Source organism: Trachypithecus francoisi, unplaced genomic scaffold, assembly GCF_009764315.1.
Source record: "Trachypithecus francoisi isolate TF-2019V2 unplaced genomic scaffold, Tfra_2.0 Lachesis_group13, whole genome shotgun sequence".
Taxonomy (NCBI): Eukaryota; Metazoa; Chordata; class Mammalia; order Primates; family Cercopithecidae; genus Trachypithecus; species Trachypithecus francoisi.
In genome coordinates, this window is record NW_022681458.1 from 39,681,363 (window position 1) to 39,693,365 (window position 12,003).

A 12,003-nucleotide genomic window follows, 5' to 3' on the forward strand; every position below is an offset into this window, starting at 1 on the left:
CACTAATTCTGTTGGAGCAAGGAGCTTCACTTTTCTTCCAGTGTTTCTATTTAGCACAGCTGCCTAGAGCAATTAGTCTTGCCATTTATTGCTGTGACTTTTGGCTTTGAAATTAACAGGTGATGGTGTCAGCTGGTCTCTGATTATTCACCTTAAATTGTGGGATGTATGATTCATTTCCTAGAACATAGGCATAAGCCTGTGATTAACCATTTGTATTGCTACCATTTGCTACTTTTTATACTTAAAAAATCCTATCTTATAGATAGGGAAATTCTTTTAATTATATCTGGCTTATTTCATTGTATTTCTACTTTCATAGCAGCTAAAAAATGTGCATTCTGAAAGGTACTTTCTAGTGAAATGTTTTATTTAATATCATGCATATTACCAATTCAAAAAGGATTAACTAATTTTGTTTTCCTCTACCTCTAGTGATTTCCTAAATAAAAACCAAGAGCTGTTGCAAGATTTATCAGAAGTGAATGATGAAAACACTCAGTTGATGGAAATACTGAATACTTTGTTTTTCTTGCCAATCAGACGACTTCATAATTATGCAAAAGTTTTGCTAAAGCTTGCTACTTGTTTTGAAGTGGTAAGCTCCCATGTATACCTCTTTGGACATTTGGAAAGCCAAGGATCATAGTTGTTGGTATGGATTATGCCACCACAAGATCTGGAACTCCAGTAATTTAATATTTAATAATTAATATGTGTCTAATTAAATTTAATTTTCTTCAGGGAAATGATAGAGGAAAGTATGACTGTAGATAAATTGAGTTTTCTGTGGATTCAGTTTCCTTTTAGGGCCTTATCAAGATGAATAAACTGTATTCATTTTATGAAACTTTGTCTAAAGTTGAGACTCTATCAGATGTTACTCACTCAGTCGTTGTCAAAATTTATTGGATGCATGCTAACTATGAGTTAAACAGAGCTCTTCAAAGCCCTGGTTTTCTGTATAAGGGCACACACCTGTAAGGCAGGGGTGTTAACTGGCCTGGATTCATGCTAGACTTTATACCAGGTGTTTAGGTTACCTTAGCAAATGCTGAGAGGAATCAGTGTTACAGGATTTTCTCAAATGTTAACTAGTCCACTCCTATATAAAACTAGTTAGATGGAATCCTAGGAAGTTAGCACCACACTAGGATATAGATGTATGTTAAAGCTGGTCCTGAGACATTCACCTTTCAAATGCTGTCGAAATGTGTGGTTTCATTTTGTTTCTACCCTGAAAGGCTCTAGATAAATTATAATGACTCCAAAGTCCCTTATAGGTTTTTTGTTGTTGTTTGTTTGTTTGTTTTTGAGAGAGTCTCGTTCTGTCACTGGGGCTGGAGTACAGTGGAGCAATCTTGGCTCACTGCAACCTCCACCTCCCAGGTTCAGGTAATTCTCATGCCTCAGCCTCCTAAGTAGCTGAGATTACAGGTGTGTGCCATGACACTGGCTACTTTTTTTTTTGTTTTCGTATTTCTAGTAGAGATGGGGTTTCACCATGTTGGCCAGGCTGGCCTCGAACTCCTGACCTCAAGTGATTGACCTGCCTCGGCCTCCCAAAGTGCTGGGATTACAGGCATGAGCCAACATACTGGCCCCTTATAGGTTTAGAATCTTCTTAATCTCTAGGTCTGTCTCTTGATCTAAACAGATTTCACCCCTCAGAGTGACCCAGGAACTGATTGATGTAGGCTTTCTACAGTTGAGCCTACTATGATCTTGTAGGTCTTCTCTTTAGTCTGATTTTGACTTTAAAACCAGACTAAAGAAAAGACCTGTAAGATCTTTAAACTGATCTAGCTTTAGCTGTGAAGGTTTGACCTATCAAATATCCCAGTGAGATACAGCTTTCGCCCCAATATGGCCTCAGTCAACAAAAAAATTTCCTACCAGATCAGCTTAGAATTGTTCAGAGTCAGAGTTCAGTTTTCCTGGATGTAGCTTTCATGTGCTTTATATTTCCTTCCTGAAACACTCCCACTCCCATCCTCATTCTGGGACAAAGGTCATTTTATCATGAAAATAAAGCCCTCTTTGACTATATTGGTTCTCTTTCCCCTATCCATCTCTAAAGGATTATTTACTCTATTTTGCTAACACTTTCTCTCTCCATTATTCACTTCTCATGTTATATCAGTGGCCCTTATCCTCATCACAGGGGGTCAAAATCAACTGTGGAAGCTTTTTCAAAACCTGCCAGTATTCCATCACTATACATTATAATTGAGTAAGTCTAAGGCACACCTTTGACATCGTGTGTGTGTACACATATATGTATTTTTTAAATGTCTCCATATAAAAATAATAATAATACTTAACATTTATTGAATGAATTCCATATGCCAGGCACTGTTCTAAGCAAGTTATATGTATTCATTTAATCCCCACATCAACTTGGTGAAGTAGGCATTATTATTATACGTATTTCATCATCAGCCTTTTACAGATGAGAGAATTGAGACACAGCTGAGAATTGGTAGAGCTACAATTCATATCCAGGCTCTGATTCCAGAATCTGTTCTCTTAACCTACTTTTCTAGATTGTCTTTTATGATATATAACCTGTTAACAAAACCACTGCATTATTCTGGTACATTTTTCTATCTTGTCTGCCTAATTATGATACAAAGATCATGCCTTATTTTTTTTCCCTAGCATTCTAGCAGAATGTTTCATATGTGGTAGATACTCATTAAATGTTTCTTAAGTGAATGGAAAAAAATGAAAATGAGTGACTCTCAGAATTGTGGCAAGTAAACTCATGAATGTGAGAGATCATCCTTCGATCTTACCTTCTGCTCCCTCACTACATGGCATAGCAGTTACACCCATCCCAGTAGTTGGTTCTCAAATCTTGGTTTGCAGACCCCTGGGGCTTCCAAAGACCGTTTCAAGAGGTTCACAAGGTCAAAACTATTTTCATGATAGTACTAAGATATTTACCTTTTCCACTGTGTTGTCATTTACATTGATAGTGCAGAAGTTAAGGTGGGTAAAACTGCTGGCTCCTTGGTAGGAATCAAGGCAGTGGCACCAGACTATACTAGTAGTCATTGCATTCTTCATTGCCTCATTGCCATGCACTTGCAGTTAAAATACAATTTCACTTAAGAATGTCCTATTATGTGTGGTGATGTGCGAAGTACATGTAAAGCAGTTCTGCTGCATGCTGAAGTGTGGTGGTTTTCAAGAAAAAGCACGATTGTGATTGTTGAGTTGAGTGCTCCTGTTGAAATGAATGGGTTGCTTTTTTTTTTTTTTAACTTGAAAGGATAATTGACAGATAAACTGATTTTTCAGATTTGGATATTGGCAGATATTTTCTCAGAAATGAGTAAATGAACCTGTCATTTCAAAGAGAACAAATGATAGTATTTGTTGCCAATAATAAAATCTCAACTTTTAAGCAAAAGTTAGAATGTTAGAGATGAATCTACCACTGTGAGTGTGACAGTTGCCTGATACTTAGGACTTTATCTTATGAGATTGGTGGTTCTATGATCCTGTGATTTTTGATGTTGTAGAAGAAAGATGTCAACATTTGGAAAATCTGTATAATTCAGTCAACCAGTATTTTCCATATGTCCAATCCATAATCATAGATGGTACAAAGTCGTAGTTGGTAAAAGACCCATTCAAAGAGCACGATGAACCCCTGGATTTTAACATCTCAGCATACAAAAAACTCATTGCTGTGGTTTTAGATTCCACATTGCAGCTCCCTTTAAGAATCTACCACTTAGCAAGTTTTAATGTAATATCAAAGGAGAATATCCACATTCATTTGAAATGGCTATTAAAATGCTTCTCTCTCTTCCAGATATATACCTTTATAAGGCCACATTTTCTTCATAGGTTTTAACCAAACAACATATAACACATTAAATGCAGAAGCTGATATGAAAGTCCAGCTGTCATTTTTAAAGCCAGATAATAAAGAGATTAGAAAAAATGTGGACCATTGCCACTTTTCTCACTAAAAACATTTTTTTTTTTTTTTTTTGAGACGGAGTCTTGCTCTGTTGCCCAGGCTGGAGTACGCATCTCAGCTCACTGCAAGCTCCGCCTCCTGGGTTCACGCCATTCTCCTGCCTCAGCCTCCCGAGTAGCTGGGACTATAGGTGCCCGCCACAACACCCAGCTAACTTTTTGTATTTTTTTAGTGGAGACAGGGTTTCACCATGTTAGCCAGGATGGTCTTGATCCCCTGACCTCATGATCCGCCAGCCTCGGCCTCCCAAAGTGCTGAGATTATAGGCGTGAGCCACCGAGCCCTGCCACTAAAAAAGTTTTGTAAGTGAATTAATAAAAGCTTTTGACATTTCTTAATTTTATGTTCTAATATGGTAAATATCAATAGATACAGTCCACATAAGAAAAATAAAGGGATCCCAAGACCAAAACATTTGAGAACTCCTGCCCTATCCTGGGGTCTCTGCTGCTCTCCTCAGTAACTGCCAGGTTTTGTCTCTCTCCCCTGAGTTATTCCTCTATTTCATAAGTATTTTTATGTAGTAGAATTTTTCTAAAACCAATCTCCTTTTCCCAGTCTCCTGCAATGTGCTACTTATGCTCTTGGGCCAAATTTTCCCCTACATTTAATACTATATATCTAAAGCAGACTGAGGCTACAGATTCTGGATAATGATTTTATGTTCTTTTTTTCCTCTTTAATTTTTGCCCTGTAGGCATCTCCAGAATATCAGAAACTGCAGGATTCCAGTTCTTGTTATGAGTGTCTTGCTCTCCATCTCGGCAGGAAAAGGAAGGAAGCAGAATACACACTGGGCTTCTGGAAGACCTTCCCCGGAAAAATGACGGTAAGCCATGCCAATTGTTGTTTGTTACCCTAGCAAACAGCAACTGTTTTGATAACAATTGATATCATTTTCTCTGTTCCTCACTTGTTTATGGTAATAACATTTTAATGACCCCTTTCCTAAAATGTCTAAGGACCATACCAATGGGTACTCTAAATACCTTCTGTCATTTCTAGAAATCCTCTCTGAAGACTTACCTTTAATTTGTTTTTGTTTTCTTTTTAATCTCCTTTGAGCTCTACTTTTGTGAAGTGTTTAGATCCCATAGAAATTTAGTTTTTACACCAAGCTAAGCTATGACCAACAAATTCCCTTAAACGTGATTTGTATCTGTTTTATTTTCTCTTTACATGTAAAAATGATTTTGATTGTTTCGCTTAGTATTATATTTGTCTTTAATTCCAGGATTCCTTGAGAAAGCCAGAGCGTCGACTGCTGTGTGAGAGTAGTAACCGAGCCCTGTCTCTGCAACATGCTGGGAGGTTTTCTGTGAATTGGTTCATTCTCTTTAATGATGCACTGGTCCATGCCCAGGTAGGCTGGATTCCTCACCTTAAAAGAATCCCTGAAAGGTGGAATCCTATCCTTATTAACTATGCTATCAGTTTATGTTCAAAACTAGTGTGATTTTACTGAAACTGTTGACTAAAAGAGACTGTTCAGCTACAGCATGGATTTGTGTATGCACTGGATTTCAGAGAACTTCTGAAGTTTCCAGCTTGAGAATGAGTGTCAGCCATGTGACGAGGGCCCTGCAGCAGAGATGGCAAGGCCCTTTGGGTTAGCTGTGTTACGGGGACAATGTGGCAGAATTGATGGCACCTACATGGACTTAACTATTTCAAGGGGTTGTGCAGCAGAGACTGCAGGGCCCATGTGGGTTAATGACATGAAGGGGATATGGGCAGAGACCCCAAGGTCTACATGGGCTTTCATAAAAGTGCCTCCATGTTCTCTGTTTCAGTTCTCCACACACCATGTTTTCCCTCTGGCCACGCTGTGGGCAGAGCCACTGTCTGAAGAAGCTGGTGGTGTGTAAGTGTGTCCCCCCTCCCCACTCTACCCTGTCCAAGTCTGTTACCCAGGTTGCTCCCTTAAATGTGAAAAAAGGCTCAGGAGGACTTGGGAGACAGTCTCCCCATTCTGCATAATGAGACCCACCTCCCAGCACATTAGACAGTAAAGTAGTCTATTGATAATAAAATGGCCTGTTGCAAAGATCATGGCAAGTCACGATTAGGTGATGAAAAGGCATCTTCATTGCACACATCCCCATCGTTCAACACAGAGCAGAGAATTCTTTGTTCTTTCTACCATGGTGGGACACAAAACCAAACAAGCGTTTACATTAATTGACTTCTGCTCCTCTTGAAATACAGAGGTTGCTTTTCAAATTTGAGGATTGATACTGTAACGACAGGTTGTTAAACCTACTGGTATTTATCCTTGTGAACGTTTTAGGAATGGCTTAAAGATAACCACACCTGAGGAGCAGTTCACTCTCATTTCATCTACACCCCAGGAAAAGGTTAGTCCATTATGGTATTTTCTTTCAATCTTCACCCTGGCTCTTTCTGCCTCTTGTGTAATAAAAAAGAAATATAAATTGTTCTTGCTTGACTAATGATGCACAGTTCTGTCTGATAAATCTTCATTAAGCCAAAACTATAGGTTCTTGGTTTTTTTTTTTTAATGTGACTTAATTTTAAACATATAGCAGAGAATTCCAAGAGCCGGTCAATATTACTCCATTAATAGGAAAAGCGTTAGGACACAAATAATTTATTCACACCAAAGAAAACTAACAGGGTTTAAAGCAGTGCTTGATGAATTGTTGCCTTAAGCTTATTGATGTTACTTTTTGCTCCTAGACAAAGTGGCTGCGAGCTATAAGCCAAGCTGTAGATCAGGCTTTGAGAGGGATGTCTGATCTTCCCGCTTATGGAAGTGGTAGCAGTGTTCAGAGACAGGAACCACCCATTTCACGCAGTGCCAAATATACTTTCTACAAAGATCCTCGCCTAAAGGATGCCACCTATGATGGACGCTGGCTTTCAGGGAAGCCTCATGGCAGGTGAAAATGTTGAAGATTTATACCTGGGGTGAGGATGATCATCACATGATAGAAAAAGTATTGATTATCTGAAATATTAGTTGACATGCATTATTCTTTGCTTACGCATTCCAGAGGGGTTTTGAAGTGGCCTGATGGAAAGATATATTCTGGCATGTTCAGGAATGGCTTGGAAGATGGGTAAGACAATTGTGTAAAATATGATAGTAAATTCAAGTTCAGTAAGGTCAAAAATTATGTTATTTTGTATGCAGAGCTGCTTTTCAAACAAGTAGCAGATTTTTCTTGTTATTTTTTAGAAATGCACATGTATGATCATGAAGAGAGCCAGGAGTGAGGGGTACAGCCTCTGATTTACCTAGACGGGGTCATTTTCCTTGATAGCCGTGTGACCTCACATTACACAGCCTTCCATCTGTTAAAATGGGGCTATGTTTTCTATTAATTTCTCAGTTGTGAAGACTGAGAACTTTGGTAATGTTAATGGTAGGACTATTGAGACAGTAGTCCCCCTTTACACAAAGGACATAGAAAAATTTTCCTTTCAGTTGTTTTAAGTCATCTTTAATTTCTGTGGTATGTTAAAGGAAAAATTTCCAAGTGCTGTATTATCCTAATGATGTTCTAATGACTTTTTAAAATAAGTTTATCGTTTTCTAACACTGGAAATGTATTTACGTGATTAGTTTATGACAGTATTTTGTATAATGTTAAGGAAGTAATTTATTTCAGTGTGCAAAAAATGTTGGGTAGGTGATTTTGTGTGTCTGTGTGATCATGTAAATTCTTGTGATGTGTTAAAGTCTGTTTTTAATAGATTGTTAGAATGAGAAGAGACTTTAGATCATCTCATTTACCCACTGAGTTGCCCCTCTTATTATCCAAATAAAGGAGCTGGATACCTGGGCTTACCCCATGGTGGTGCAGGTAATTAGTGACAGAAATAGGCGAAGGACACAGGTCTTCTATTTTTCACCGGACTTGTATTAAAACACCATATCTTAGTGTAGTGGGGCTGATGTCCCACTCCTTTTGCCAAGCAGCTTAGGTTATAGATTCACCTTAAACCAAGATGCTGTTTTAACCCTTTCCTCCTACAGGTGAATGTTTTCTCTGTCTTCCTTGTTAAAATGTTTACCACGATACACATACAAAGGTGAATATGTCATAAATGCATATTCTTTTGTTATTTTTTTCTTTTTCGTGGCAGGTATGGAGAATACAGAATCCCAAACAAGGCAATTAACAAAGAAGACCATTATGTGGGCCATTGGAAAGAAGGAAAAATGTGCGGTCAAGGAGTCTACAGGTAATAACATTGGAAAGGCTGTTGGACTGGTGTTGGTTTTTCATGTAACCATGTAAACTTGAATGTTTGCATAGTCAAAATTTCCAAGGTTTAAGTTTTGCTTAGTCTTATAGATAAAATTTAGAGGAGTAAATAAAATTGAAACTCTCTGTGTTCTTCTTTTAAAGGTCAACCCCTCATCTGTCACAGGATTAAAATACTAGATTATTAAATTTAGTTCTTATCTAAATTTTATATACCTTATAAACCACAGTTTTCTCATAGAGACTTCTATATGTCTTATCTGTAAATTTATCTTATTTTTATTTATTTGATTCTAACGGACAAAACTTTTATTCTTCCCTCTTACAAAAAACTCATTATTTCATTTTCCCATAAGAGACTAAAAACACATTTTTTTCCATGTTAATGCAAAATACCACCCATGGTGTCTTTAACTTTTTAACTTTAGTCACTCAAAAATGAGGTTTTTTTAATTAGTGAAAAATAATCATATAAACAAATAATTATAGCTACCAGTGAGACTGAGTATGGTTTTGGATTTTCTAAACTTTGTAAAAATGAGCATCAGAATTCAATGTGCATGTGATAATTATCTATTCTTTCCAACCACAGCTATGCTTCTGGTGAAGTGTTTGAGGGCTGTTTCCAAGATAATATGCGTCATGGTCATGGCCTTCTACGAAGTGGGAAATTGACGTCCTCCTCTCCTAGTATGTTCATTGGCCAGTGGGTAACGGATAAGAAAGCAGGATATGGTGTCTTTGATGATATCACTAGGTACAGTGTTCTCCTTCTTTTCTCATAGTTGGAGCAAATGATTAAGCACCATGATTATTTAATAACAAGCAGTTTATACTTATTTTGTCTTTTTCATGGAGATTAGTAAGATTTCTTTGAGTTTGAGTAGGTGAAAAATGAACCTTTTTTTTTATGACAAACCCTTTTATTTATTTATTTATTTATTTTTTGAGATAGGGTCTCACTCTGTCACCCAGGCTGGCGTGGTGCGATCTCAGCTCACTGCAATGTCTGCCTCCTGGGTTCAAGGGACCCTCCTACCTCAGTCTACCAAGTAGCTGGGACCACAGGCACACACCACCACACCCAGTTAATTTTTTGTATTTTTGGTAGAGATGGGGTTTTGCCATATTGTCCAGGCTGGTCTCGAACTCCTGGCCTCAAGTGTTCCACCTGCCTTTGCCTCCCAAAGTGCTGGGATTATAGGCATGAGCCACCGCACCCAGCCTCTTTCTTTTTAAGTTAGCAAACTTTTGTGTAAGAAAAACCTATGCATAGGTTTTATTCTGCTTATTACATTTCAAATGAAATTATTTAGAGTTGAATTCTAGGCCTTCTTTTTAAAAATTATATATTTTAAAGTTATCAAGTAACTACCTGGGGTATATACAGATCTGTGTCAGATAGACCACAACATTAAATTCCTCAGAGAACATTACTGAGTGAGATGTCTTTTGCGCTCACCTTGTCCCATATTTGAGGAGACAAAGTTAACTACTTTAGCTAGAAAAAAGGCCGGGCGCGGTAGCTCAAGCCTGTAATCCCAGCACTTTGGGAGGGTGAGACGGGCGGATCACGAGGTCAGGAGATCGAGACCATCCTGGCTAACACAGTGAAACCCTGTCTCTACTAAAAAATACAAAAAACTAGCCGGGTGAGGTGGCAGGCGCCTGTAGTCCCAGCTACTCAGGAGGCTGAGGCAGGAGAATGGCGTGAACCCGGGAGGCGGAGCTTGCAGTGAGCTGAGATCCGGCCACTGCACTCCAGCCTGGGCGGCAGAGCGAGACTCCGTCTCAAAAAAAAAAAAAAAAGAAAAATGGAATCTATACCAGCCTAGGGTTGATGCCTGGGATCTCCCATGTGATAATTGTCTTTTCCCTACTTTATCCTTGTCTTCAGTGCTTTTTCTTTTCTTTTTATTTCTGTGCAGGGGGGAAAAGTATATGGGAATGTGGCAAGATGATGTGTGTCAAGGGAATGGTGTGGTGGTTACCCAGTTTGGATTATACTATGAGGGCAACTTTCACCTTAATAAAATGATGGTGAGTGGAATATTTGCATGTAGTTATTACTAACTTGTTAAAGCTCCTTTGTCCCTAACTTTTTAAGTCATTTTTTGATTAGTTTCTACCTTCTTAGTGCTATTTTCCTTCTTTTAAGATTCCATAAGGCTTTGGGGATATGACTGCTTGCACTCTTAAGTGACTCTATTTTATGTGTTGTAATTTTTCTCTTGTTTCTTCTTATAGGGAAATGGGGTTTTGCTTTCCGAAGATGATACTATCTATGAGGGAGAATTTTCAGATGACTGGACTCTTAGTGGAAAGGTTGGAAACTAGCTTTCTTCTTTTTCTCTCTAATAAATTCTTTTACTAATTTTTTTTACTTTAAAAATAGCTGATTTACATGCCATAAAATTCATCCCTTTCAAGTGCACATTTCAGTAATTTTTAGTCAACATAGCTGTACAAACTACCACCACAATCCAGTTTCAGAACATTTCTGTCACCCAAGAAAATCCCTTCTGCTCATTCAGTGACTTCCATTTCCACCACCAGTCCCAGCCAACCACTAATCACTCTTAATCACTCTATAGATTTGCCTTTTCTGGGCCTTTTGTATAAATGGAATCATACATGCAGTCTCCTCTCTGTGACTTCCTACACTTAGCGTAATGTTTTTGTTTTTTTCCATATTGTGGCATGTATAGTATTTGTTCCTTTTTATGACTGAATAGTTTTCCAAAACTACATTTAGTTTATTCTTTTACCAGTTGATAAACATTGAGTTATTTCCAACTTTAGACTATTGTGAATAATGCTGCCATAAACTTTCAAATGCAGTTTCTTGTGTAGACATACGTTTTCATTTTCATTTCTCAAGTAGATGCCTAGAGTGTAATTGCTGCTGGGTTTTATGGTAAATTGATGTTTAACGTATTAAGAAACTGTCAAACTTTTTTCCAAAATGTCTGTACCATTTTACATTCCCATCAGCAATGTGTGAGGATACTAATTTCTCCATATCAATGAGGATACTAATTTCTCCGTATCAAAAAATATTTCTTATTTTCTGTCTTTTTTCTTATAACCATTCCAATGGGTATGAAGTGGTATATCCTGGTTTTCATTTGCGTTTCCCTAGTGACTAATGATGTAGAACATGCTTATTAGTGATTCATATATCTTCTTTGATGAAATGTCTGTTCAGATCTTTGGCCTATTTGTAAAATTTTGTTTGTACTCTTATATGAATTATAAGGGTTCTTTCTGTATTCTGGATACATGTCCTTTATCAGATATGATTTATAAATATTTTCTTGCAGTCTGTGACTTGTCTTTTATTTTCTTAATGGTGTCTTTTGAAATAGAAAAGTTTTTCGTTTTAACGAACTCTATAAAAAATTTTATGAATTATGCTTTTGATTTTATGTCTAAGAAGTCTTTGCCTTTTGGCTCACTCCTGTAATCCCAGTACTTTGGGAGGCCGAGGCAGGTAGATCACGAGGTCAGGAGATCAAGACCATCCTGGCAAACATGGTGAAACCCCAATCTCTACTAGAAATACAAAAAATTAGCCAAGTGTGATGGTGGGCACCTGTAGTCCCAGCTACTCGGGAGTCCGAGGCAGGAGAATGGCGTGAACCCGGGAGGTGGAGTTTGCAGTGAGCTGAGATCCCAGCACTACACTCCAGCCTGGGCGACAGAGTGAGACTCCATCTAAAAAAAATTTTTAAAAAACCATAAAATTTTATAGTTTTGCCTTTTATATTT

At 37.9% G+C, this 12,003-nt stretch overlaps 1 protein-coding gene across 4 annotated transcripts in view; it reads left to right on the forward strand.

The window, feature by feature from the left end:
- ALS2 (alsin Rho guanine nucleotide exchange factor ALS2) overlaps positions 1 to 12,003 on the forward strand; it is an 82,814-nt gene that overhangs the window by 47,659 nt on the left and 23,152 nt on the right. For all 4 annotated transcript variants that reach the window (XM_033230692.1, XM_033230693.1, XM_033230691.1 and 1 more), the window contains 11 exons: positions 436 to 598; positions 4,695 to 4,826; positions 5,232 to 5,360; positions 5,791 to 5,861; positions 6,288 to 6,354; positions 6,698 to 6,900; positions 7,015 to 7,080; positions 8,111 to 8,209; positions 8,825 to 8,989; positions 10,161 to 10,272; positions 10,480 to 10,557. In XM_033230692.1, coding sequence (XP_033086583.1) covers positions 436 to 598; positions 4,695 to 4,826; positions 5,232 to 5,360; positions 5,791 to 5,861; positions 6,288 to 6,354; positions 6,698 to 6,900; positions 7,015 to 7,080; positions 8,111 to 8,209; positions 8,825 to 8,989; positions 10,161 to 10,272; positions 10,480 to 10,557 — 1,285 coding nt within the window. The remainder of the gene's footprint in view (positions 1 to 435; positions 599 to 4,694; positions 4,827 to 5,231; positions 5,361 to 5,790; positions 5,862 to 6,287; positions 6,355 to 6,697; positions 6,901 to 7,014; positions 7,081 to 8,110; positions 8,210 to 8,824; positions 8,990 to 10,160; positions 10,273 to 10,479; positions 10,558 to 12,003) is intronic.